General features: G+C 39.6%; 1 protein-coding gene across 4 annotated transcripts in view; it reads left to right on the forward strand.

Moving 5' to 3' along the window:
* Positions 1-26,198, forward strand: part of PHF20L1 (PHD finger protein 20 like 1) — an 88,227-nt gene that overhangs the window by 55,204 nt on the left and 6,825 nt on the right. For 2 of the 4 annotated variants that reach the window (XM_030553856.1, XM_030553854.1), the window contains 8 exons: positions 2,016-2,072; positions 3,745-3,849; positions 9,266-9,430; positions 9,850-10,031; positions 12,292-12,391; positions 16,469-16,664; positions 18,974-19,346; positions 23,696-23,858. In XM_030553856.1, the coding sequence (XP_030409716.1) occupies positions 2,016-2,072; positions 3,745-3,849; positions 9,266-9,430; positions 9,850-10,031; positions 12,292-12,391; positions 16,469-16,664; positions 18,974-19,346; positions 23,696-23,858 (1,341 nt within the window). Of the gene's footprint in view, positions 1-1,594; positions 1,814-2,015; positions 2,073-3,744; positions 3,850-9,265; positions 9,431-9,849; positions 10,032-12,291; positions 12,392-16,468; positions 16,665-18,973; positions 19,347-23,692; positions 23,859-26,198 lie in introns of all 4 variants that reach the window. The other 2 variants (XM_030553852.1, XM_030553853.1) reach the window with 2 other exon arrangements.

Here is a 26,198-nt window from a genome sequence, read left to right on the forward strand (position 1 = left end):
TCCCAAAGAACCTCCTCTTTATTTGGATCATATTCAGTTTAAAGATAGTGGTTCTGCCTGCTTTAAGGTTTTCTGCAGGGTCAATATTTTGCATTATTGTCAGACACCAAGATTTTTAGACATGATTAAGGATTTTGAATGCAATTTTTGGGGGCCCAACTTTTGAGAAACCATAATGGTACCTGATTTTTTCAGAAAGTGCTGAGTACCTGCCTTCTGAAAATTGGGTCCCATTTAGTGTTTTAAATTGGATATCCAAAATCACTAATAACTTTTGGAAAAACTTGGCCTGAAATATTACTAGAATGTACACAAACACAAACTTTACCCAAAAGAGTGATTTAAGCACCCAATCAGCTGTTACTGTGCTAACTTCAGCATTAGAGGATCCTAATCACAAATTGTGTCAAGCTACTCTTGTGAGAGTGATTGTTGAACCTGAAAAGGACGATAAATAGATTTTTAAACGTTTAAAAAACCCAGGTACCTCCTTCTAATTTTGTAAGGCTATATTTTCCATAATGTTTTGCAGCATTGGCCAGGGAGGCCTTAGATTACATCTGGAGCTTTCCTGCTGTGTAATTAGGAAAGAGACTTAGAGCTTGCAGTGCTCTGGCTAGTAAGGTTGGTGGGAGATCTAGGTGATGCTGGTAATTCTTTATTGAGCAACATATTTTTTCTCTGTGGCAGAGAGTAAAATAGGTATCCTCCTTAGGTCAAAATAACTTTGGGTCTGACTTGGTTTGATTATTTGAAAATGTCCTTGATAGTATTTGATTATAAATATCGGCGTTACAATATTAAAATATTTTTTCATCTCTGGTCAGTTATGATTTCCTAGCCTACCATGAAGAGAAAAATCTTCTAAATAATGAGAACTTTAGGGAATAATCAAGGATTAGTAAATCTTTCAAAGCACTCTTCATATGCAAGTGTAGTTTCAAATTCTGATTTATACACAAAGCTTTCAGCTTTACATATACTTCAGATTTATTTTCCTTAGATTCAGATTTTAAAAGGACACTGATTTCTAGAGGTAACATAATGAATTTCTATTAGATTAGAGGTAGAATACCATTTTTCAAAATAGCTCCTGAATGCAATAAACTTCGTTGCAGACTTTCTGTTGAGCCAAATAGGTTTTAATAAGTAGCACTGTAACCCTAAAATTTATTAGAGATAGCTGTCCCTTGAAAATAAGACACAGTTAATTAACTGTGGTAACATCAACTCCCTGACTGTTACCAGTAACTTCCACTGTAATGAAAAGAGAAGAAAAGGGGTGAAAATTGTCTAAAGCAGAAGAGAATTAAATTGAAATTAACCTCTCTGTTTGGAACTGATCTCTCTTTTTTTTTTTTTAAAGTAGAGAGAACAGACTTTTTTTTTTTTTTTTTTTTGGCATGTAGCATTTAGTAAATAGTAAGACAGAGACCTAGGCATTCAAAACTTAACAATATGTTCACTATTATGAAACTATTTCCTGTACTTGTCATTTCAGCAGCCTGACTCAGCCAGTGACCTGGCTGCTATGCTGATATACAGGATAAAATCCTTAACTGAATACCCAGTAAATTTGTCGTCTTGTTTTCAGTACCCTCATCCCATGTACATGCCTTACATCTGGAAATGCCTTTAACCAATAGCCTAAAGTTACCCAAAGGGAATAGTGAAAAAAAGAGGTCCTCCACGTCAGTCAGCTCTGACGGGACAGAGATACAGTTCTCTGTGCCTGTAGAGGAGAAATGTTTTGAGAATCTGCAGGAGAAAATGTTAAAGAAGGTCATTGAGAAGGACAAGCATTCAGAAGTTGGTAACCTACAATGCTTTTCGTTTCCAGTGCTTAAGACCGTAAAAGTAATTAATTGTAAAGCATCTTTAAAAATCAATGTGTTACTTGTATCTTTCTTTTAATTATGTATTGATAGGAATGTTTACATCCAAGTAACTTTTACAAGAAAGTACATCGTCCGCGGTGGTCCCACTAAGCTTGTGTGTTTTTCTTAAATCTACAGGTATATTGAAAACTGAAAAAAAAGTGAAATTGGAAGAGAAAAGCTCATCATCATTTGGTATGCACAGAAAATCATATTTAAGCAAAAAGTCTAAAGCTTGAGAGAGCAAGAACATAGCCTGTCCCTAACTTTTTACCCATTATGCTCTTTCGGGTGTAAGTGCTCAGCTGTTTTAATATTTCTAATGCAACCAGCTTTTAAAAAACAACAAACCTGAAACCAAGACACCTAAATTGATGTGTAAGGGCTTCTTGGAAATAAATAAACTAGTGTGACAGTGTATGCCTAAGAGATTGTGTGTAAATTGCAAGGACACAGAGGGACAAGATCTGTAGTAATAGTAGAGCTATAATTTCATGTCTCCATTCCTAGACCAACTGGCTGGGGAGTGAGGCCTAAGATGGAAGGAATAATGATAGGGTACCCTTTATAACCTTTTTCAATGAAATTAGTGGTATGTGTGGTTATTAACATGTGCCTAGAGGTGGAATAAATAAAGGAAAAGTCTAGTGGCTAGATAGCCAACAGAATATGCAATGCCTCTTAAAATGAAATCTAAATTAAGGAAGTTTGGGCATTCACTCTCCAAATATTAGTGATGGTCAGATAAGGTCTCATTCAAAAAATTTCACTTTTGCCACAATTCATTATTTTCCATCCCCAAACAAATTAATTTTTGACACAGTTCAGCCCTACATGTGTCTGAACTGATCATCAATCTATGGAAGAAAAGAAGGAATAGAAATAAGCCCAATTAGCTGTAACTGAAACATTCACTATATCTACTCTTATTTTGTGTGGCTAAGGGGAATGTACACAAAAAAGAGTATTATCTTAGAGTCAGTCCTTGAGTTTTATTTTCCAGCTGAAGTTAAGTCCCTCTTTTTTACCTCACAAACGACTGCTTTGAAAATAACTGTGAAAGTTAGAAGCTGTGGATTATGGCTTCCCATGAGAAACACATAGCGGGGACAGATGAATTATTATAAGACAAAAACTCGTTCTCATGCAGATGTCAGTAGTACTTAAAAAGGAGTAGACGTACAAAAATGTAACTTTAATTTTATTCAGAACAAACTGCTGATAAAATTTTGGGTGAGAGGATAGCTAGCTGTTCTTAAAGGAATTTATGGCTGCTGCAGTTTCAGGTGCTTATCATTAATCTCCATATTAGATCACCTAGCATGCTTTGCTAGAGGATGTAATTTTTTAAATTAAAGAGTTCTTCCTGTTCTCATCTTCCGTGTTTCTACAGCATAATCAAAACCTGGAAAGTAAATGGGTTGTCTACTCTGTTTCTTACAAACTAATGGATGTACTACTGATGTATTTTTTAAATATACATTTTTAAAATGTAAGCTTTTATTAAAACTGGGTCTTTTTTGTTTTTTTTCCCTCATGTGTGGGTCACATCTGGAAATTCTGAAGGCTACACAATGTTACCTGTCAGAATGTGGGATACAGTTGACTCCTTGACACTGAAGCTGAATTATGTTACTTTGCTAGGAAGAGTCTCACTAATAACTGTTAACTTCAAGGTGTCTCAGCTAAGGAGGAACCCCAGTGCTATTCCAAAAAATCAGTTAATCACAAGGGCTATACTCATGGCACTGAACAAATTAATTGAATCATTCTGGGCAACTGATTTAAAATTTAAATGTTGCTTTTAGGGTAACTGAAAGAAAAAGGTATTCAAGGATGTTGTTTTAAAATGTTCATTTGCAATTAGGTAAAAAGAAGGAAAAAGATAAAGAGAGAAAAGAGAAAAAGGAAAAAGATCATAAATCAAAACAGAAGAAGAAGAAGAAAAAGAAGAAGAAATCTAAACAGCATGGTGAGTTCAGTAAGGAAGGTAAAGACAGAAAAGTAAGACAAAAAGTAAAGATCAAATACTATTTTGTTCTGATTGGTGGTTGTTACTGACTGAAATATTGAACAATCATACTGAATTATTGAACAGTTCAGAAACAAGTTCTGAAATATCAGAAATTACCAAAAGGAGGTGTGTTGGTCTTGAAATTTCACGTAGCAAAGGCACTTTGATCTGGTATCTCCTCTCCTTCTCCCTTTAGATCCCATCTCTGGGTGATCATGTCTACTCATGGCTTTAACTACTATTCTTACACCAGTGACATGTAGATACACTTCTCCACTCCAGCCTCCCTCCACTCAGTTCTGCATCTCAGACTTTCACATTCATCCCTGACTATCTCACTGCTTACTTTTATCTTCACGTTTAGGTTGTGTCTAAATCTTGCCAATTCTTTCTGCATAACATCTTTAAGATACAGCCTTTCCTATCCATTCTGATAGCTGAAACTTGCATGCAGGCTCTCATCATCTCACATCTCAGTTACCTCAACATCCTTTTCGCAGGCTTTGACAAATGCACTCTTGCCTTGCTCATATCCAGTTAGAATGCTGCTGTGATCATTTTCCTAGCCTGTCACTTTAACTATGTTACCTGTGTCTTTGCATCCCACCACTGGTTCCCCCTCCTCTGTTGTATCAAAGATTAGCTACTTGTCTTCATTTTCAAGACCCTTCATGGCCTGCTCCTACCCTCATATCATCTCTCATTCACTGTTGAGATGTTCACTTCTGCATCTGATCAGCCCATGATGCCAGCCTTCATAGCCTACTCATTGTTTGCAAACGAGCACTTTTGTGCTTTCTCCCATTCTGCCCCTCAAGTTGGGAAGAGCTTCCCCATAAACATCTACAAAACCAACTTGTTATCCTCCTTCTAAAGTCTCCTTTTGCTTGCTGCTTACAACAAACGGTTAGGCCGCTGATCTGCTGAGATCGCTGCCTATCTTGCTGCCCAATTTTGTCACAGTGTTTCCTTGTACTCCACCATCTGTCTATATCCATCAGTTGCCTCTTGTCTTAGACTTACATTATGTGCTCTTTTGAGCAAGCTCTGTCCCTTGGTTCTGTGTTTGGGGCCTGGTCTATGACCAGGGCTTCTCGGTGCTAGGGTAATACAAATAATAATATGGCCAAAACTCTTTGATCTTTTCTTCATCCCAGTGACGAGATATCCATTTTGTGAAAAATACCTGTTTACCGTAAATGTCTTGGGACTTGCCATTTAATTATACCATGTATTTTTCTTACCTTTCTGCTGCCTTTTTGTTCATGGGATATGCTCTTCTTTTCTCTGTAATATAAAAGAGGTAAAATGAAAAACAAAAACTATTAGCTGCCTTTGGCATGCCCCTCAGATTGATTTACCTCACTAACAAATCTGTAGTGTACCTTAGTAGATGTCAGTCATAATATTCCTGATTAAAATGTTCAGAGTAATCCAGACAAGATTTCTGGCAACTCTCTGGGATTAATAATTTAAGAGCACCCACGACAAGGATTTTTAATGAAAACTTCTGCTCACAAGCATGTGGTTTTAAGTGTGTTTTTTACATTCTACACCACAAGATTTCTAGTCTCGTTCCCTCTTTTCTCAGCTTTTTGTGTACAGACGGTGAGCCTAACACTGTTCAAGACACAGAAGAATACATAATCCCTGCTCTTGAGGAGGTTACGGCCTAAGTAGGCAGGCAACTCTAAACAAAGGGAAAGCTGGGGAAGGTTCTATTGTATAATTTTTTTTTAAAGGGGAGAGGGAGGAGTGATGGTAATAGGACAGCTTTTGTTGATGTCTCATTCATTCATGTTTATCTCTTAACATTCATTCTTTGCTGCTGCTATATACAGTAAAACAGAATTGTGACACAATAGTGTTGTAAAGACCTTCCTAGTTCATCACAATTTCTGACCATGACTTTCTAGAGGATAAACTGCTATTGCTTCCACGCAGATGTGGTTTAAGAATAAGGCCAAAAACGGAGTGTTACCAGCAGCTATGTTGCAATATTTAGGAACACATGCCCGGGAGATCTTTTTGTAGTTTAAACCAGTTTCTGAATAATAAATTTTAAAAAGTGTAATACTGTTTGTTCAGCCCTTTGAAAGTATAATCAGAGTATTAATGTAAAACCTTACATAAATGAAAATTACTAATGAATATGCAACCTTTACATAAAAATCATCAAAATAATGACAAATACACTTGAACAGACAGATTTGAGAATGACTGTTGTAGCAGTCAGATGCAAATTTAAACTGAGCATAGTTTGGCTTCCTGTATTAGTTTATATTGGGTACTGTACAGGTTATACTGAATAGGCCTAATTGGCCATGGTATTGATTTGGAATTACAAGTATATCTTCTGGAAATGTAATGTAATTGGAACAAGTGTTACATAGTGTTCCTCTGAGCATAGAGAGCAAAGTATTTTCGAAAACCCTTATGTATATTAGCTGTAACCTTCAGTTTATCAGATATTTCTAGTGAGTGAATAGAGAAGACTAGAAGGATACTCTGGCGTCTGCAATAGAGGAATGATTAACATTCATGCATGCTGCATAGGAAAGGATGACTTGAGTGTAAGTTGGACAAATGAAAAAACAGTTTATGAAGATTTCCCATTTCATTTAGATGAAAGCTTGCTAGTACTTGATGTACCAGATAGACGTATTTTCTACACTTATTTTGTTTACTCAAATTTCTAGATAGCTCTTGTCATTGAGGCTAGATGTCAAGCAATGAATGTCAAAAGCAGAAAACATTTTCCATAAACTTGAAAAGGTTTGGAAAAGTATCATGGTTGGCAATGACCTAAAATTATGAATTTTTAACACCAGCATGAATTCCGTCCTCTTTCATGGACCAGAGTCGTGGAAATCTACTATAGATGTTGATAAGAAGACATCTCATTTAAAAGTAAATGTCTGTCTGTGGAAGATCTTCAGAGTCCATTGGAAAGAGATTCTTGCAGCATCAGAAAATCTAAGTAGAACAAACCAATCTAAAATATCAAATATGGTAAGATGATGACGATGGACATATTTTGGATACACTTTGAGGATGCCGGCAATATGACTTCCATTGCTAGTGATACTGTGGACACCACCTGGAAAGAGAAAAAGAGGTCGACCTAGAGCAACTTTACACAGAACAATAGAGAAAGTATATGACACTCAGAAGCCTGAACATACCCGCACAAGACCAAAATAAATGGTGGAAACTAACGGATGCCCTGTGCACCTAAGAGTGCAGGAGGATGAAGAAGAGAGAATCCCTTGTCACAATGTATTTCAATGTTATTTGTCACATCATAGATGGATATGCTGCTGTGCATTGATGACATTGGGCAAAAAAATTACTATCTAAATGCACAGCACCTCAAGACAATACAGAAGATGACAATTAACACAGTTACTCAGTAGCATTGCAGTTGTCACTGATCATGGGTCTCAAGGAGTAGATCATATTTAGAAGTGGTGTGAAGGATAGTAAAGGTTCTTCGGGAATGTTGACTAGGAGGCTACCCTGAGCTTAGAGGGGGTATGGAAGAAAGCACAGAATTGACAGTGGATTATGGTGGAAAGGGGGAGAAGCCTGAACAAAGCATGCAGCATGGGACTATTGTAGATGGTGGTAGCAGGGCTGTGGAATACTTTTAAAAAGGAAGATGAGAAAGTTGAAGTAATGAGTAGTGAGTACAATTATTTAACTCCCAGCCCTAGGACAGGTAGTCTCACTGTGCATGGATAATATCAGGCCATGTATTGTTCTCTATGACTGTTGTAGCTGCAGGCTCGGGCCAGTTGTGCAGAGCTGTTCTGTGTAGAGCTGCTGTCTCAACATTTCCAGGTAGTGGTGTTGATGCTGCAGTTGATCTCCAGGGAAAAAGGAGAGAAGGTGGCAGCAGCAGACACAGGGATGGAGAGAGGTACAGAATGAATTGGGGGTGGGAGTAGAGATAAAAATAAAAGTGGAAGAAAAAGGATGGAGAGAATCACTTCTAAGGAAAGGAAACAGGACTTTAAGAGTACAGAATGGGTGTGTGTAGCGGGGGGGAGTTAGTGGTTTGAGCATTGGCCTGCTAAACCCAGGGTTGTGAGTTCAATCCTTGAGGGGGCCATTTGGGCAACTGGGGTAAAAATCTGGGGATTGGTCCTGCTTTGAGCAGGGGGTTGGTCCCTTCCAACCCCAATATTCTATGATTTTGTGAGTCTATGGGAGATGCTGTAGAAGTTAGCAGATGGACAGAAACAGAGGATTGAAAATCATGTGGAGGATTACATTGTTTTAGAGAGGCATCAAAACCAGATATTTATCCAAACCTCAAAACTTTTTAAAGTTCTCCCATTATTAGTTTATTGGGGAGGGGGGAGGTGAGTTTACAATATCGCACAAAGGTGTAGTTCTGCATCTCTGAAAATTAAGTATTTATCTTTTTTTTTTTTTTTTTTTAAATTACCTAACATTTGCGGAGCTGTGCACATAACCTCCAGCAGACCTCAGGTCCATGGCTTAATTGGCAACATTTTTAAAAATTTGGCATGCATAGTGTGTTGGAAAGGAAGATCATCTTAGCAGCAGACGTTTGAACAGATTTAGGCATGAAATTTGGGAAGCAGGAGAGGAATGTGAGACAAAAAGGGTCCTGTTTTTCTCAAACATCAAAACAAGAAAAACACAAGAACTGGGGCTCATAATTTCTAGAAAACATCAGTAGTAGTCAAACGTTCATCGTTACTAATTTTATTTTCCATGTAAGTCTGTTGCAGTTGCCACAGGGATACTGTTTTATTGTCAGTGGGAACGAAGGAGAACCAGGTGCTGATGAGGCATGATTTGTGAAAACCCTCTAAGATGTGTCCAATACACACAATACTCTTCGATAGAAAAGAACTGACAAAAAAGTCAAAGATCAATTGGAGAACTCTGATTATGGATATAGTGCAATATTCTTTCTTTTTTGTAGTCTTACAAGGTACTTTCTCACAATCTCAGATTTATGAAGTGAGAAATAAAAGTTATATAATTAGGCTGGTGCAGTGTATGTACATAAAGGAGGGGCAGAGCTGAAGTCATGTGTGAAATTTTGAACTTTGTAATTTTTTTACTCTTCTGCTTGACTTGGTAACCATAATATTCTTAATATCGCTTACATCCATACATACGTAAAAAAAACAGTTTAGGGGTTTGTGTGATGTGTAGATATTTATCCGTTTCCCTTCATTTTGGTATTTATGCACTAATGCATATTCTTTATCTTTTGCACATAATGTTGTAACTTTCTTACATAATCATCATTCTCTGGCTTGTGAACTTTTACAAACATACTTTTTCTGAGTACTATTACATGAGATAACCAATGTTCATGTTAATTTTGTAGATTATTCGGATTATGAAGATAGTTCTCTTGAGTTTTTGGAAAGGTGTTCCTCTCCACTCACACGTTCTTCTGGGAGCTCTCTGACTCTGCGAAGTATGTTTACAGAGAAGAACACGTCATACCAGTATCCGAGAGCCATTCTGTCTGTTGACCTGAGTGGAGAAAGTAGGTTGGCTGAACAATAGGAAATTTTGTTTTAAAATTTTATATTTCCCAAAGAAGGTGAATTAAAAAGGCCAAATGCAAGCCAAATCATTCACTTTAGGCATAAAAATATGAAACTTTTTATGCTTGTATGTTAAACCAACGTGTATATACTTTCATGACAAATTGAACAAAACATTTACTCTCCTCATGCTGTTGTGCATTGTGCTGAGCACTGGTTGGATGTTGCCACTCCTACCTCTAAGGTGGCTACATTGCTGTATATACAGTAGAGGTCACCCAGAAGTGTAATCTTCCAACAGTAAATCTGTGAGTGACTTCCGCTATGTGTAGTGCAGGATCATTCAGCATCTAAGTCCTAAATTAATGTACAACATTAAATTTGTTTGCATATACAACTTCAGATTTGTTTTTATTAGACCTCTCGGATATGGAGTTCTTAGATGATTCCTCCACGGAAAGCCTATTACTGAGTGGTGATGAATACAATCAGGACTTTGATTCAACCAATTTTGAAGACTCTCAGGATGAAGAGGATGCTCTCAATGAAATTGTTAGATGCATTTGTGAACTGGATGAGGAAAATGGCTTCATGATTCAGGTAATGCACTCACTTGCTCTGCAGTCTTTTTTGTGAATTTTTGCTTTTTTGGCATCCCTACAGTTCTCTATCTATAGAACAGGTAAGAAAAAGGTGGTAGCAGTTAAAGCTTTTTGCATTCCACACAATATCTCTGTTTTTTCTGTGCAGAACCACCTCTCTATGAGTGAGGTTGGTACAGTTTGTGTCCATTCAGTCCTTAGCACCTCTGAATGTGCCAACAGTAGTGGCAGTTGCAGTGATCTATTAGAATTGGAAAAAAATCAGAGAAGAGCAACAAAAATGATTAGCGGTATGGAACAACTTCCATTGGAGGAGAGATTAAAATGACTGGGACAGTTCATCTTAGAAAAGAGATGATTAAGAAGGGATATGATAGACATCTATAAAATCGTAAATGGTGTGAGAACTTGAATAGGGAAATGTTATTTACTCCTTCTCATAAAATAGGAACCAGGGGTCACCCAATGAAATTAATACACAGCAGGTTTAAAACATAAGGGAGTACTTCTTCACACAGTGCACAGCCAACCTGTGGAACTCCTTGCCAGGGGATGTTACGAAGGCCAAAAGCATAACTGGGTTCAAAAAAGAATTAGCTAAATTCATGGGGGATTGGTCCATCAATGGCTATTAGCCTAGATGTTTAGAAAAACAACCCCATGCTCTGGGTGTCCCTTAACCTCTGGGTGTCCCTTAACCTCTGGGTGTCCCTTAACCTCTGGGTGTCCCTTAACCTCTGACTGCCACAAACTGAGAGTGGACAGCAACAGCTGGATCACTTGATAATTGCCCTGTTCATTTCCTCTGAAGCATCTGGCACCAGCCACTGTTGGAAGACAGAATATTAGGCTAGATGGCCATTGGTCTCACCCAGTATGGCTGGTCTTATGAAGACGGTGGCTTGGTGAATAGATTTTGGGGAAGCATTTGAAGAATGCAGTATTCAAAAGGACACTGTGATCTGAGTGAGAAGGATATGAAGGTAGTATCTAGGCTGGCTCCGTGGAAATGAAGTGGATGTGTGGCAGGGAACACAAGAAGAGACCAAGTTGGATAAATAGGTGGAAGCTGAATGATGTAGGCCCTGGAAGAAATGAACAACATAAAAAATGATGAAGAGCTATGGAAGATCTTGAAAAAAGGGTTGATGTACTCATAGTTGTAGGAGAGAGAGAGAGAGAGAGACTGGTGGGTTAGAATGGGTGTCAGTCCAGAGGGGAGAAAGCTGCAATAGTCGAGGCAGTAGATGTTTAGGATGTGGGCAAGTAATGTAGTCACGTGGACAGAAAGGAAAGAGTGGATTTTAGAGATGTTATGAAGGCAGAACATTTTGGTTAGTGCTTAAATTTATGATAAGAGTGAGGTGGATATTGGCTATTTGCAGTCATGACTGATCTGGGCTTGATTTGAAGGAGCATCGTAGAGCTGAAAGCCTCTATATTCCATCCATTACCAGTCCCCTAAGCTGTCCAGTAGCCATTTTATCTTTAAATATTGCATTGACCCTTTTAAACATAGAGCAGTGTTCATTTCAAAAGTTCCCCATAATTAAATATTATTCCATTCATGTTTTGTTTATTACCCATTTCTAAATTCAACTGGCAATTTAATACTTCCCACACCCAGTCTCAACACAGGTCAATTGGCCAGTCATTCTTGTGCTGCTATGTCCTTGTAACCTTGGTATTGCTCCCTTCCTATTTTTATTTCTACACTTTCTTCATTTTCTTTTTCTTTAAGTTTGTTTTTCATCAGTGCAATATTAAAAATAAACTTGAAGTACTGGAGAGATGCTTTCTAAATGAAAACTGAAGTTTTCTCTTTTCCATTGTTATGCTATGATATATTGCTATATATTTCTATTTTGCCATAGTCCTATTGTAGAATCATAGAATATCGGGTTGGAAGGGACCTCAGAAGATCATCTAGTCCAACCCCCTGCTCAAAGCAGAACAAATCCTTTATTCTCAGCTACTAAATATTTAGTGCTAAATAACTTATTTTATTATAAAAAAAATTGTTATATGTTAAATCCTTGATTTTGTTTTTCAGATTGGAATTTGTGGCCATGGGGTCACTTTCAAAGCTAAAATTATGCTTAATTATGTTTTTGCTACAGCAAATACAAATTGCATGAGTACGATACTATAACTCAAGTTGTCTGCTAAAGGAAAGCTGCTGTTCCCTGCATTTTGAAGAGGGTGCAAACAGAACTGACTTACAAATAATGAATTACCTTGTTTCTTTTGGATGGTAGTGTGAAGAATGCCTGTGCTGGCAACATAGTGTATGTATGGGATTATTAGAGGACAGCATTCCAGAGCAGTACATCTGTTATATCTGCAGGGACCCACCAGGTATGAGTTAAATCACTGGTTCATGCAAAATTAATTGTTGTTTTTACTTTTTACATTTTTGCTAAAAACCTATGGTAATGCTTATACTTTTCTGGATGAGTCTTTTTATAACATTTTCTTCTATTTGGTTCTGCGTGGCAGCTTTCATTTTTCTGTTACAAAATTCTTAAATTTTGTTCAAAATGTTAACTTACCATTCTCATGAGTTCACGAAAAGTGAGTGCTCTCTTTTCTTATTGAGTATTTACCTCTCACAAAGAGTAGGCTCTTAAAGAGCAGTTCTACTATGAAAAGTGACTGTTTTGTGTTTAAAAATAAAAAAATAAAAAAAATTGTACCTTCTTACTCACCAAATCTGTTCCCTTCATGTATTTTACATCTGGGGGAATTCTGCACCTAAAAATTCTACACACAATATTTTAAAATGCTTCAAAATTCTGCATATTTTACTGTTAAAATGACACAATATAATCATGCCAGTTTCAATTATTTTTGTAATTTATTTCAAAATACCTGTCAGCAAGTATGTCTGTAACAATACAAACCAAAAACAAATTCAGGAAATTGTGGTGTTTTTTGTTTTTGTTTTTTGTTACAAATAGATTCCTCAGTAGGCATATTAATACAGAACATTGAGTAATTAATGTAAACTACAATACAGAAATTTATTTCCCCACACCCCTCAGAAGCAGCTGAAAGGCTTGCGGTCACAGGTAGGAGCTGAGGGAGAGGGAAGGAGCCTGCGAGTTAACCCGGAGGGTTGTTAGGTTAGGATGAGAGAAGTATGGAACAGGGTAGATTTATTTTTGGAGGGGGAGGTTATTAGTGAGTTGGGGAGCCTCCCCCATGCAGACCCAGTCTAGCCTCTCCCATTCAGTCAGACACATCTGCCTGTGTGCCTGCCCCCTGTCCCTATATGTATCTGCAGCCCCCCTGTTCCCAAGTGGCCCTGCACCCCCTCCCATTCAGCCCCTGTCTCAGTGCTGTCACCCCACTAGCTCCTGAGCCTGCACTCCAGTCTGTCTCCCCAATAGCCTTTCTGAACCCCCGTCTGTGACCCCCTCTCCCCAGCAGCCACATGTGTCCCACTCTCTCTGTATTCCCCCCAACTTCACATATCTTGTCTCCGGTGCCCTGATGTTCGCAGCTGGCCACTGGATGTTACTGCCTGTCAGTGAGCTGCTGTCTGTTCTGGTGCAACAGTGGCCTCTGGTGGGAAAAATGTGGAACTGTACTGCTTCTCGGGCAGAATGTCTCTCTGCTCCTCTTCCCCTCCTCCACCCCCCATTTCTGTCTAGGAGATGAGTCATTCAGGATGTCAGCATTTAACACTGGATTGAGCGGATGGGCTGGGTAATGGAGGGTGTTATACTGGAAGGTGTTAATGGCTACCATCAGGCTAGTTCTTTTATCCAAAGGTAATTCTATGCATACCATTTTAGTGTAAGGACTGGCAAGTTTCCATCTGATTTTGTTCTTCTAGTGCTTGTGCATTTCTGTTGTGCTGCAGGAGTGTGTACTTCTCGTGCACCATAGCTGGAGAGTTTTCGCTAGCAGCACTTTTAGGGGCGGCCCCTCCCAAGCCATTGCTTCCTTGTGCTCTGAACCAAGAGTATAAAGAATGGAGCCACTCCACTCATCCTTTAGTTCCTTCTTACTTCCTGTGATGGGTAGTGAGAGCGTTTCTCTGCTTACAGCCTGGTTCCTTTGTGAACAAAGTTGCAATAGTTAGCTTTTACAGAGTGATACTTATTGTTTCATCCTTTAGAGGTTTCTTTACTCTTTAATCAATTTTATTTTGGTTTCTGTGGATCTAACTGGCTTCTGGGACTTGCCCAGTACCAGGGGAGCCTATGTGAAGGTCCCCTTTTTTAAACTCCATTCCAGCTGTCATCTGCCAGTGCCTGTTGGTAACCTGTACTCTCCACTGTTTAAAGTGCCTGGGCAAGGGTCATGTTAGAGACCCAGTATAACAACACCAGTGGCCTATGTGGCTGTGAGAGATGTATTGTATTGTATTGTATTGTATTTTTCAGTACTGACCTCACCACTGATTCAGGGCAAAGATGCTCCAGCAGCCCTGTTCCAGGTGCCATACTTATCGGCACTGACGGTAGGGTCTGTTATGGCCTCATCTGTCTCAGGTCCAGTACCCATTCATATGCCTCCTCCATGACAATATCTAAACCTCCATGTCATTGCACGGTACTGATAGCTAGGAAGCCTTCAGTGCTTCCTAGACTTTAAGGCTGGAAGGGGCCATCATGATCATCTATTCTAGTCTGATCTCTTGCACATCTCACCCACCCTCTTCTGTAATAGACTCATAACCTCTGGCAGAGTTACTGAAGTCCCCAAATCATGATTTAAAGACTTCAAGTTACAGAGAATCCACCATTTACACTAGTTTAAACCTGCAAGTGACCCATGTTCTGTGCTGCAGAGGAAGGCAAAAAACTCCAGGGTCTCTGTCAGTCAGAGCTGTGGAAAAATTCCTTCCTGATGGAAGCCAGTTAAAACCCTAAGCATGTGAGCAAGACCGACTAGTCAGATACGTGAGAAAGTATTTGCTGTAGTAAATCGGAACCCTCCCCATCGCTGGCCATTAGAGAGATTTGCTGTTAGCAGTTGTAGATCAGTTACATGCCATTGTAGGAAACCTCATTATACCAACCCTTCTGTGCACTTGTCATGCCACACTGCGTCTGAAAGGTGTAACCTGATGCAATAGCTATAAGCTGAAGCTAGACAAATTCAGACTAGAAATAAAGTGTATATTTTTAGCAGCGAGAGTAATTAACCATTGGAACAATTTACCAAGGGTTGTGGTGGATTCGCCATCACTCACCATTTTTAAATCAAGATGGGATGTTTTTCTAAAAGACCTGTTCTAGGGATTATGTTGGAAGTTCTATGGCCTGTGTTACCCAGGAGGTCAACCTAGATGATCACAATGATCCCTTTGGCCTTGGCATCGATGACAGTGGCTTGGGGGTCATCAGCAGTGTAATGGATGTATGCAAGCAGTTGAAGGGAAAAAAAAAGCAGACACTCATTTTCTTGTAATTGCTATTCTTTGAGATGCGTTGCATATGTCCATTGCATGGCCCATCCTCAAACTCAAAGCACTAGCGTCTATAATCGGGATCCCAGGGCAAAGGAACTGAAGGATGGTTGGGGTGACTTTTATACCCTCAGTTCAGAGCATGAGGAACGCAAAGAGTGGGCAGGGCCTCCCCTCCAGATACTACTAAGGAAAACACTCCAACACCTTGCTGTGACGTGCATATTTGCAGCATGTTGGACACACAACACATTTCAAAGAACAACAGTAATAAGAAGGTGAGTAACTATTTTTAACAGTTGTAGAGTGAAAGTACTGTATAGTTCTGGGAACAATTAGGGATGCAATTATTTTTATGATTATTAAATAGGTACAAAAGTAAGATGATTAGTTAAGTTACTTAGGGTTCACTCATACCTGTGGTTTAGAAACAGAAATCACCAGACTGGATCAGACCTAAAGTTCATCTGGTCCAGTATCTGTCTCTGACAGAGGCCAGCATGAGATATTTCAGAGGAAAGTGTAGAATCCTGCTGTAAATCCTGATCTAAAGGTTAGATTGTCTTGCTCTGAAATACCAGGTTTAATGACTTTTCAAAATTTTTGTTGTTAATTATCGTAACTCTGGATATTCTTGATATCCATTTAAATGTCCCATCTCTTTTTGAATCTTAAGTTCTTGGTATCTTACATTATCTTTTCAATAAGCAGATATCTTTTTAGAAAAGACCATTATAAGTCAAAACTTTAATTTCAAATTCAGTTCGCAGGTGTCTTGTGGTATAGAATGTTTCTACTTCTTCGCGCTTGAGTACTGAGTTGATTTGTTTGATTTTTCTTTTAAAATGTCATTTATAGAAGTCAGAGGATATACTGTGTCATATACTAGGTGATGTGAATTTTGTTGAAAACCCATGATTAAAGAAAGGATGTCAGAAGATATTTTAAGGATAACTCTCCTGACTGTTGTTGTCACTTCTGGAGAATAAATTCTGATTATTGTTTACCTGTAGGTCAGAGATGGAGTGCCAAGTATCTTTACGATAAGGACTGGTTGAACAATGGGCATATGTGTGGATTATCATTTTTAAAAGAAAACTACTCTCACCTTAATGCCAAAAAGATAGTGTCAACACACCACCTGCTGGCTGACGTGTATGGTGTAACTGAAATTCTACATGGACTGCAGCTGAAGATTGGGATACTAAAGTAAGTGTGGGTCTGGTGTTTCCTCCCCATCTGTGTTCCCTTAGATAGAGGAAGTGAGAGCCCAGTGTGTATGTCAAGATAATTTTCATTTTAACTTTTATTTTAAAGATCAAACAGATGCATATCAGTACACATTTAGGCAGCGTGTTCTTGAAAATGTCATGGCACAATTTGAATTGTTTGAATAGATGATGATGCATTCTGGAGCTCACTCTGTGACAGGGCAGAAGCTGGGTTCCTCTTCTTCCTCTCAGCTCAGTGAGGAGGAATCCAGGGTCTGTACTTCTTGACAAAGCCTGAGGGGGGGAAATAAAATATTGCTAAGTGAGAATATAATTGTTTTCTCCATTAAACACTGGAATGTGAATTTGTGTTCCTTTTATTGACTGTTGTTGATGAATACTGAGACAAAGGAAAAATATTTGAAGAGGCTAAAGACTATATTTTTTATCCAAAACTTGCATGTAGTAATAGCTTTGAAATCCAATTTGAAAGTGAAATGAAGTCTTCTGCACTTCTAAATCTGCTACCTGCAATCTATTTCCCCTGAAAGTCCTTAATAAATAGTATTACATTAATTCTCTTAAATATTTGTGTGAAGTTGGGAATTACTATGCCAATTTTACAGAAGGGGAAACTGTCACAGATTGGTTGTTACTTGCTCAAGATCCAACAATGAATCAGTACAGAACAGAGCTCAGATCTCCATTGCTGTACTTCAGCTAGTAGACCGTGCTTTGTCTCTGAACAATCGTTATGTGGTCGTCTAATTTGGGATATAGTAATTTTTTCAAAGGCCTGAATGTTTAACATTCTCTTTTTTATAATTTTCTAATTATGCTTTCACTGTACAGTTTACTGGTCCAGTCATGCCAGGCGATGGAAACCCTCAGTGATGAGCTGCCAAAATATTAACAACAGGTTCCCTCCTCCTCACCCCACAAGGGAGTCGTGCCCCCCACCCTCCAGGACTCCTGCCCCATCCAACCCCCCACTTTCCTTGATGCCCCCCCGGGACCCCTGCCCCATCCACCCCCCTTCCCTGTCCCCTGACTACCCTCTGCCGCCCCATCCAACCCCTCCTCTCATTCCTATTGTCCCCCGGGACTCTTGCCCCATCCAACCACCCCTTCCCCCAGTCCCATGAACACCCCTGGAATCCCTGCTGCTGACTACCCCCCGCCACCCCATCCAACCCCTGCTTCTTCCTGACTGCCCCTCCAGCACCCTTGCCCCCATTCAATCCCCCTATTCCCTGCCCTCTGATCGCTCCACCCCTATCCACCCCCTCACAACCCCCCAAACTCCCCTGCTCTCTTCCAACACCCGCTCTCTGCCCCCTTACCGCACTGCCTGGAGCCGCGGGGCCGGGACCAGTGCTGGCACCGCGGGGCTGGGGCCGGGCCGGGCTGGAGCTGCAACCACATGGTCGGGCCCAGCACCGGCGCTGCGGGGCCGGGTCGGAGCCACGGGGCTGAAGCTGGGCGCGTTCGGCGGGGACTGGGACAGGATAGGGCTAGTGGCTGCTCGGCCGGGACTAGGCTAGGGCTGCTCGGCCGGGACCAGGAGCCGGGCCAGAGGGAGCCACGGGGCTGGACCCAGGGGCACTTGGCTGGGACCGGGACTGGGCTGGGGCTAGGGGCGCTCGGCCGGTGTTGCCGGCCTGGAGGGAGCTGGTTGCCGGGACCAGGAGCTGGGCTGGAGGGAGCCGCTGAGCCGGCCGCACCTCCTCTCTCCCTCCCTCGTACCCCAGCTTACCTGGGTGCTTGCTGCTTGTTCAGGCTTCCCGCAAACATCTGATTCGCAGGAAGCAGGGGAAGAGGAGGAGAAGGGGGGCAGAGTATTCAGGAGAAGCGGGAGAAGTGAGCTTGGGCCGGGGCGGAGTGCCAGAACGTTTGTTAAATAAAGCCTTTATAGAACTAGTTGTCCTGGAACAACCGGTTCTAAAAGGCCTTCTAAATTTAACAACTGGTTCCTGCGAACTGGTGCGAACCAGCTCAAGCTCACCACTGGAAACCCTCCATTTCAATGGCAGTTGATAGTGCTCAGCACCTGACAGGGTTGGACACTTCAGGAGCATTAGCGTTTTTGTTTTATCATAACACACTTATTAAAGATGACCAGGTCATACTGGATTTACCGAAAATTAAGAGGTCCACAACAATGCGGGATGAAACATTTCGCAATGATGTTCCACTAAAAAATTGCCTATTAATGTAAATACAGTTCAGCCAAAATGAGAATTTTAGAAGATTTCATTGCTGAAAGTGATTGTTCTGTACTAAATTTTCTTCTCCTCTTCTTTCCAGAAATACACATCACCCTGATCTTCATCTTTGGGCTTGCTCAGGGGTGCGAAAAGAACAAGAGCAAGTGACATTTGGCGTAGAGAAGAAAATAGTGACTTTGCCAGATACTGTTAATCCATCTGAAAGGACATGTCACAATCAAAGCCATAAAGAACCACCCCCTAGCTTACCACAGAAGATGGAAGAAACATATATTATAAGCGAGCACAGTTACCAGAAACCACAGAGTTTTGGTCAGGACTGCAAATCAGTTACTGACCCCGTGAGCTCAGATGATGAAGATATGAGTAGTTTTGAGGAAGATCAGGAATTTTGTTCAGATGATAAAAACTGTTTGCAATATTCTTTAAAAGAAGATGGCATGAGTGAGCAGGTAAAACTTGTTATTCATGTGTATAGACTGAGTTTAAAAAAGTTCAAACTCATAAAATAGTTAGAAATGCTTGCCCATTACTGAATTATCAACTGATGCATGTTCTATTGGTAGGCAGATGGATCAGTACAACCCACTTAAAATGAAGTTCAATGTAGTGAAACTCGTTATGGTGAAGTAGGTTGGATTTAGATTGTTGCACTTCAGTGTTGATAAATGCGAAGTAATGCATATTGGAAGACATAATCCCTGCTATACATATAAAATGACGGGGTCTAAATTAGCTGTTACCACTCAAGAAAGATCTTAGAGTCATTGTGGATAGTTCACTGAAAACATCCACTCAATGTGCAGCAGCCGTCAAAAAGGGGAACAGAATGTTGGGAATCATTAAGAAAGGGATAGATAATAAGACAGAAAATATCATAGTGCCTCTATATAAATCCATGGTACTCCTACACCTTGAATACTGCAGGCAGATGTGGTCGCCCCATCTCAAAAAAGATATATTCAAATTGGAAAAGGTTCAGAAAAGGGCAACAAAAATTATTAGGGGTATGGAATGGCTTCCATATGAGGATAGGTTAATAAGACTGGAACTTTTCAGCTTGGAAAAGAGACGACTAAAGGGGGATCTGATTGAAGTCTATAAAATCATGACTGATGTGGAGAAAGTAAGTAAATATTTACCGCTTCTCGTAACATAAGAACCTAGGAGTCACCAAATAAAATTAATAGGCATCAGGTTTAAAACAAACAAAAGGAAGTATTTTTTCACACAACACACAGTTAACCTGTGGAACTCCTTACCAGAAGTGGTTGTGAAGGCCAAGACTATAACAGGGTTCAAAAAAGAACTAGATAAGTTCATGGAGGATAGGTCAATCAATGGTTATTAGCCAGGATGGGCTGGGACGGTGTCCCTAGCCTCTGTTTGCCAGAAGGTAGGAATGAGCAACGGGATGCATCACTTGATGCTTACCTGTTCTGTTGATTCCATCTGGAACACCTGGCATTTGCCACTGTCGGAAGACATGATACTGTGCTAGATCGACCTTTGGTCTGACCCATTATGGCCGTTCTTATGTTCTTAATTCATTATTTGCAAATTTGTAAACCCAGATACAGTGGATTTCTGCTTATAGGGAGGTAGTTCTGTGAATATAACTAAGTTGTTCCAGTACATCTGGATTTCTTGTATGCAAGGAAAGTTCGTGGTTGCACTTTTTTTTTTCCCATTTGAAAGATTCTGCTGAGAGATTCCCTGTATTTAAAATGAGGAGTATAAGTGGAACCTGTTGTCTTTCTCGTAACAGAAGAAATTGGTTGAAGACCAAATTGTTAGTTTCTCTCTGTTGTCCTTAAGTCTTTAGCAGTTTTAAAAACCTGGATTTCTAATTATATTTACTGTTGGTCTGTATTTTTCTTTTAACACCAAACTTCCCCCCAGAATTCAGTCATATAGGTTAATAATTAACTAAACTTGTTTCTGCTCATATAAAGATTTCTAACAAATGTTTTAGTCAAAGTATTTTGAAATGTAGATCCCATAATACATACGGTGCTGATTTTTCTATAGCTTTATCTTAGTGATGCTATAGTAAAGGTTGTGCCCACACTTCTAACCGTTTTTGGTTGCTTGTAACTTCCTGATACCATTGCTTTGGGCATGAGGGCTGAAAGTGTCTGGTTTTATTCTAGAAACTTTTTTTTTTAAAGTAAGCTTTTTGAGTTACCTAAGTATTTGAAAATAAATAAAACACTTAGACTTACTCACCCACTTGTCTCCCCCATTAAAAATAATTATTCAGATACTTTTTTTTTCTTGGTACTTTGGTGTCACAAACATAGGTTGTTATTAAAGGTGGCACATAAGTTATATATTTTGTAATGAAGAACTCCAGTTCAGCTTGTTTGGAGTTAATTGTTTATTAAATAGTATAGTTTACATATTGAATGTGTGCAGTAAGGATGCATGCAGCAATATGAAATATTACTGAATAGTGTCATATCTAGGAAAAACAATCCATATGTCCATTTATGTAGAATTCAGATTTCCTTGGGAATCTCAGCTAAGACTTTACTGACTTTTGTTTACTGCTTATTAGGAAGGGGAACCTGTTGGGTCAGCTAGTCCTTTCCTTTCCACTACTTTCACAGAAACATAGAGTACTTTTCATTTGGGACTCCATAATTGTTGTTTGGCACATATCAGCCCCTGACCTTCCTCTGCTTCATAGCTGTTTGTCTAACCTTACTGTACTTAGTATTAAATGAGGTTGATGGCTGGGGCTGGCCGGCCGGTTAAGGCAGTTTAACTCCCTATTTCCTATGTAAACCATTTTGCATTTATCCTAATTTTGATTTCAGCTGTTTTCAAGTTGGCTTGAGACACGATTTGAATTATTTGTAATTGTTTTGAACTAACTCAAGAGCAGCTATATTTGCTACAGCCCTCCTCTCCACCCTTGTTCCTTTACTGTGCCTTGGCAATGTCCCTCCTAAACTATTGCAGCCTTTGGCCTTTCAGATTCTTGTTTCCACGTCTCCAGTCTATGCACAGTTCTACTGCCGATCTTCTCTTTCACACTCAGATGATATCCAATGTTGAGTCCCCTTTTATTAGTTCTTCTTCTCCTTAAACATCATAGGTTGTTCGTAAATTACAAAACGTGTTGGGGGTGGGTGGGTCCTTAGTTTTGCTTATTTGTTTCAGTGTTATGGAGTGTTACAGGGGGCTGGAGAAGGTCTTGAAAATTGCCAGAAAATGAAGAGCTCTGTGTAGTTTGGAAGTTTCTCTCTTTGACCAACAGAAGTTGGTCCCATTAAAGATATTACCTCACCCACCGTGTCTCACCGAAACATGTTCTGCCATTTATGGACAGCCCCTGACACGGTTTCCTCACTCCTGACTCTTAAGTCTTTACACAACCCTGTCCCACCCTACACATTTCCATCATGTTTCTTTTGTATCCTTCTCCACCAAATGTTTCTTGTGCACGGCTTCTTACTGCTAGAATGCCCTCCCTGTTCTCATGTGTCATGTAGGTCCCCCTCATTTGTTTTTATGCCAACAATTTTTATTTACTTAAATAGCTCGTCCCCCTTGCAAGTGTTAATCCTAGTATGTCATCTCCAGGAACCACCCATAGATCCTCCCAGCAAAAGCAGGGAAGTCCAGATTTGGTGGTATTCATATTTCTAAAGCTTAAGAAAAACAAGCAGAAGACTTCTTTGTTTAATAAATCATTTCAGGCCACTGTTGCAGGGGAAAAAAAACTTTTCAGATGCAAAATAGTCTCAAGAATGTGGGTTTCTCAAACAGTTCTATCAATATATTTATAATACTGTTCACTCCTTTCTGTGGCAGCTGGCTTGCACTGATCATGACTAACAAGTGAACTATCAAACTAGCACTGTCTTTGAATTTCTGTCTGTGAAATGCAATAATCAGCGATAGTCAGACAGCTTCAGTATATGTGGGATTATAGGATTCTACAATTAAAATCAACTGTTTTTATAAATTTATGGTAATTGTTCTTCTAGCTCATCCCATTGAGCTGTTAAATCAGGTATCCTGTCTTTGGTCATAGCTATTACCTGAGACTTCACAGGAATGTACCTGACATATTATTATAGAATAATACACATGGGAAGAAAACAATTAGATTTGCTTTTAGTTCTCATAACTATGCGCGATACTGGTCACACAATTATGTGGCCCCTCGTAATACTCCAGCCATGTGATCTAACTGTGTTAGCAAGTTACACAGTAGTCTGAAGAAGGAATGTACTTTTGTCAGAAATCTATCAGTATGCTATGCTAAATTTAATAGGTGAACTTTGGGATTTTAGATATAATTCCATTTTTGTATTTTCACTTCATCCTCTATTGGACAGCAAACACAAAAAATCCTGTACTCTTGCTTGAATTGGATAATGGCTCACCGGTGCGTTCAGCACTTCATGAATTAAGAGTTAGAAGTTTATGTAGCAGGGTGGTGAGATGTGAGCCACTCTTGTACTCAGTTCAGTGCAAGATCTTGTGAATTTAACACTACCTCCCATGCTTTCAGCTACCACTCTTCTGTCTCTGTGATAATCCTGAAAGCTAGCTGTACTCATTTGTTTGACATTTGTATTGCACTTGTTCTCCACTAATGTTCTTAAAAACTACATACCAATATGCATGTTTACGTTTTTGTGAAATAGTGGTACAGTTAAAAACTCCATCATTCGGGGCATTTGTACCAAGTATTGAAATCAAAACCAGAATCCAAGCCGTAAATTGAGAATAAAGCATTTATTAAATGCTAACTTTGTTGCTTTTTATTGGTCCTATGGAGAAGAACGCTGCTGAAGGAAATGTGGTATGTACTTGTAATGAAAAAAAAGGATCAGAAGAACAAGTGGATTCACATCTTCAATGGCAGCTAAATCTCCTGACCCACATAGAGAATGTACAGAATGAAGTCACCAGCAGAATGGACCTTATTGAAAAGGAAGTTGATGGTAATTACATTGTTACGAAGTATTGACGTTAATCTGTATAGCGCTTTGAACATTCAAAGCATTAAATGAACAGTAAGTCTCCCATTATCTCATCTTGTAGATGACTAAGACAGTGATTAAGGCCCAAATTTCAAAGGTATTTATAATTTTGGGTATCCTGGGACACCCAAAGTCTGATTTTTCAGAGATATCGTGCCTCTGCAGCATCCACTGAGGTAATAAGTATTCAGAATGTCTGAAGTCAAGCCTGGGCGTGCAGCATTAACAGTCATTCAAAAACTTGGGCCACTGTGAGACCATGAAGTAGCAGGCTCCTGCTCCCATGCTCTGCCTACTAATCCTCATCCTCTCCTGAAGTTGATAGTATTTGTTTGGGCAATGGTATCAATCAGTTACATGAGGAGAAGAAAAGAAGTCGTCTTCTTCAACTGTGGTTTACAAACTAACTAGTAATAGCCTGGATTAAGGCAGCAGACCAGGCTTCATAACAACAAATTCACACAAAGATTATGCAGTGGAACTATGTGTTGTTGTAGATGAATGCATTTGATTTTCACTAGGGCTGTAAGCTAACTGCCTTAACGCCTGAAGTTAACTGGAAACAAAATTAACATGTTCATTTTTTAAATGCGTTAATCGCGTACCTCTGGGCAGAGTGGGAGGGTGAAGCCCCTGCCCAGAGCTCCAGGAGTGGCAGCAGAGTCTGAAGCTCTGAGCTCCTAGCCTATATTTGAAAATGCAGAAAACTTCGAAAAATTTTAAATGGTGTACAGTTATTGTTTAACAGTGCGATTTAAAACTGCAATTAATTGCTATTAATTTTTTAATTGCTTGACAGCCCTAGTTTTCACATGTAGACGCTCACTTCACAAATGAAGAGAGTTTGAACAAAGTGTAGTTATTGTGTCCTTAATTATTTCTTACCTAAAACAAAATAGTGTTAGCCCTGATGGAATGTTTATGATCAGACTCTTGCCATCCCTCTTTTTTTATGAGCACTGAAAGTCACCCAGAAGTTAGTGTAGTAGCCGTGGTAGTCTGTATCCACAAAAAGAATAGGAGTACTTGTGGCCTCAGACTAACAAATTTATTATAGCATAAGCTTTCGTGGGCTACAGCTCACATCATCGGATGCATGTAGTGGAAAATACAAAAGGAACACACACACACACACACACACACACACACACACGCGAAACAATGAGTGTTACCATACACATTATAAGGAGAGTGATCAGTTACACAACAAAAACACTAATCCAGGAACCTATTCTTGCAACAAAGCCCATTGCCAACTCTGTCCACATATCTATTCAGGGGATACCATCATAGGACTCTAATCACATAAGCCACGCCATCAGGGGCTCGTTCACCTGCACATCTACCAATGTGATATATGCCATGAGCATTGGCCTGCTAAAACCAGGGTTGTGAGTTCAAACTTTGAGGAGGTCACTTAGGGATCTGGGACAAAAATCAGTACTTGGTCCTGGTAGTGAAGGCAGGGGGCTGGACTTGATGACCTTTCAAGGTCCCTTCCAGTTCTAGGAGATAGGTATATCTCCAATTATATATATGTGCCAGTAATGCCCTTCTGCCATGTACATTGGCCAAACCAGACAGTCTCTATGTAAAACAATAAATGGACACAAGACGTCAAGAATTATAACATTCAAAAACCAGTTGGCGAACACTTCGACCTCCCTGGCCACTCGATTACAGACCTAAAAGTCACAATATTACAACAAAAAAACCTTCAAAAACAGACTTCAAGGAGAGACTGCTGAATTGGAATTAATTTGCACATTGGACACCATTAAATTAGGTTTGAATAAAAACTGGGAGTGGATGGGCCATTACACAAAGTAAAACTATTTCCCTGTGCTTATCTCCCCCCCCCCAGTCCAGTTCCTCATATCTCCTTGTCAAGTGCTGGAAATGGGCCATTTTCATTACCACTACAAACAGTTGTTATTTTTCTCTCCTGCTGACAACAGCTCACCTTAAGTGATCACTCTCCTTATAATGTGTATGCTAACACCCATTGTTTCATGTTCCCTGTGTGTGTATATATATATCTTCCTTCTGTATTTTCCACTACATGCATCCGATGAAGTGAACTGTAGCCCACGAAAGCTTATGCTACAATAAATTTGTTAGTCTCTAAAGTGCCACAAGTACTCCTATTCTTTTTTCAGAAGTTAGTGTGATTCGATTCTGAAAGTGGCTGTCTAAAAATGGAACCACATTATATCACCTGCTCCCTGTTTTTGTTTAGTGATACGTTAAAGTTAGTGACAGAAGTGAGTCTTCACAGCCTTTTATTCCTGTTGAGTTTTT

This window comes from Gopherus evgoodei, chromosome 2 (assembly GCF_007399415.2).
Source record: "Gopherus evgoodei ecotype Sinaloan lineage chromosome 2, rGopEvg1_v1.p, whole genome shotgun sequence".
Lineage (NCBI taxonomy): Eukaryota > Metazoa > Chordata > Testudines > Testudinidae > Gopherus > Gopherus evgoodei.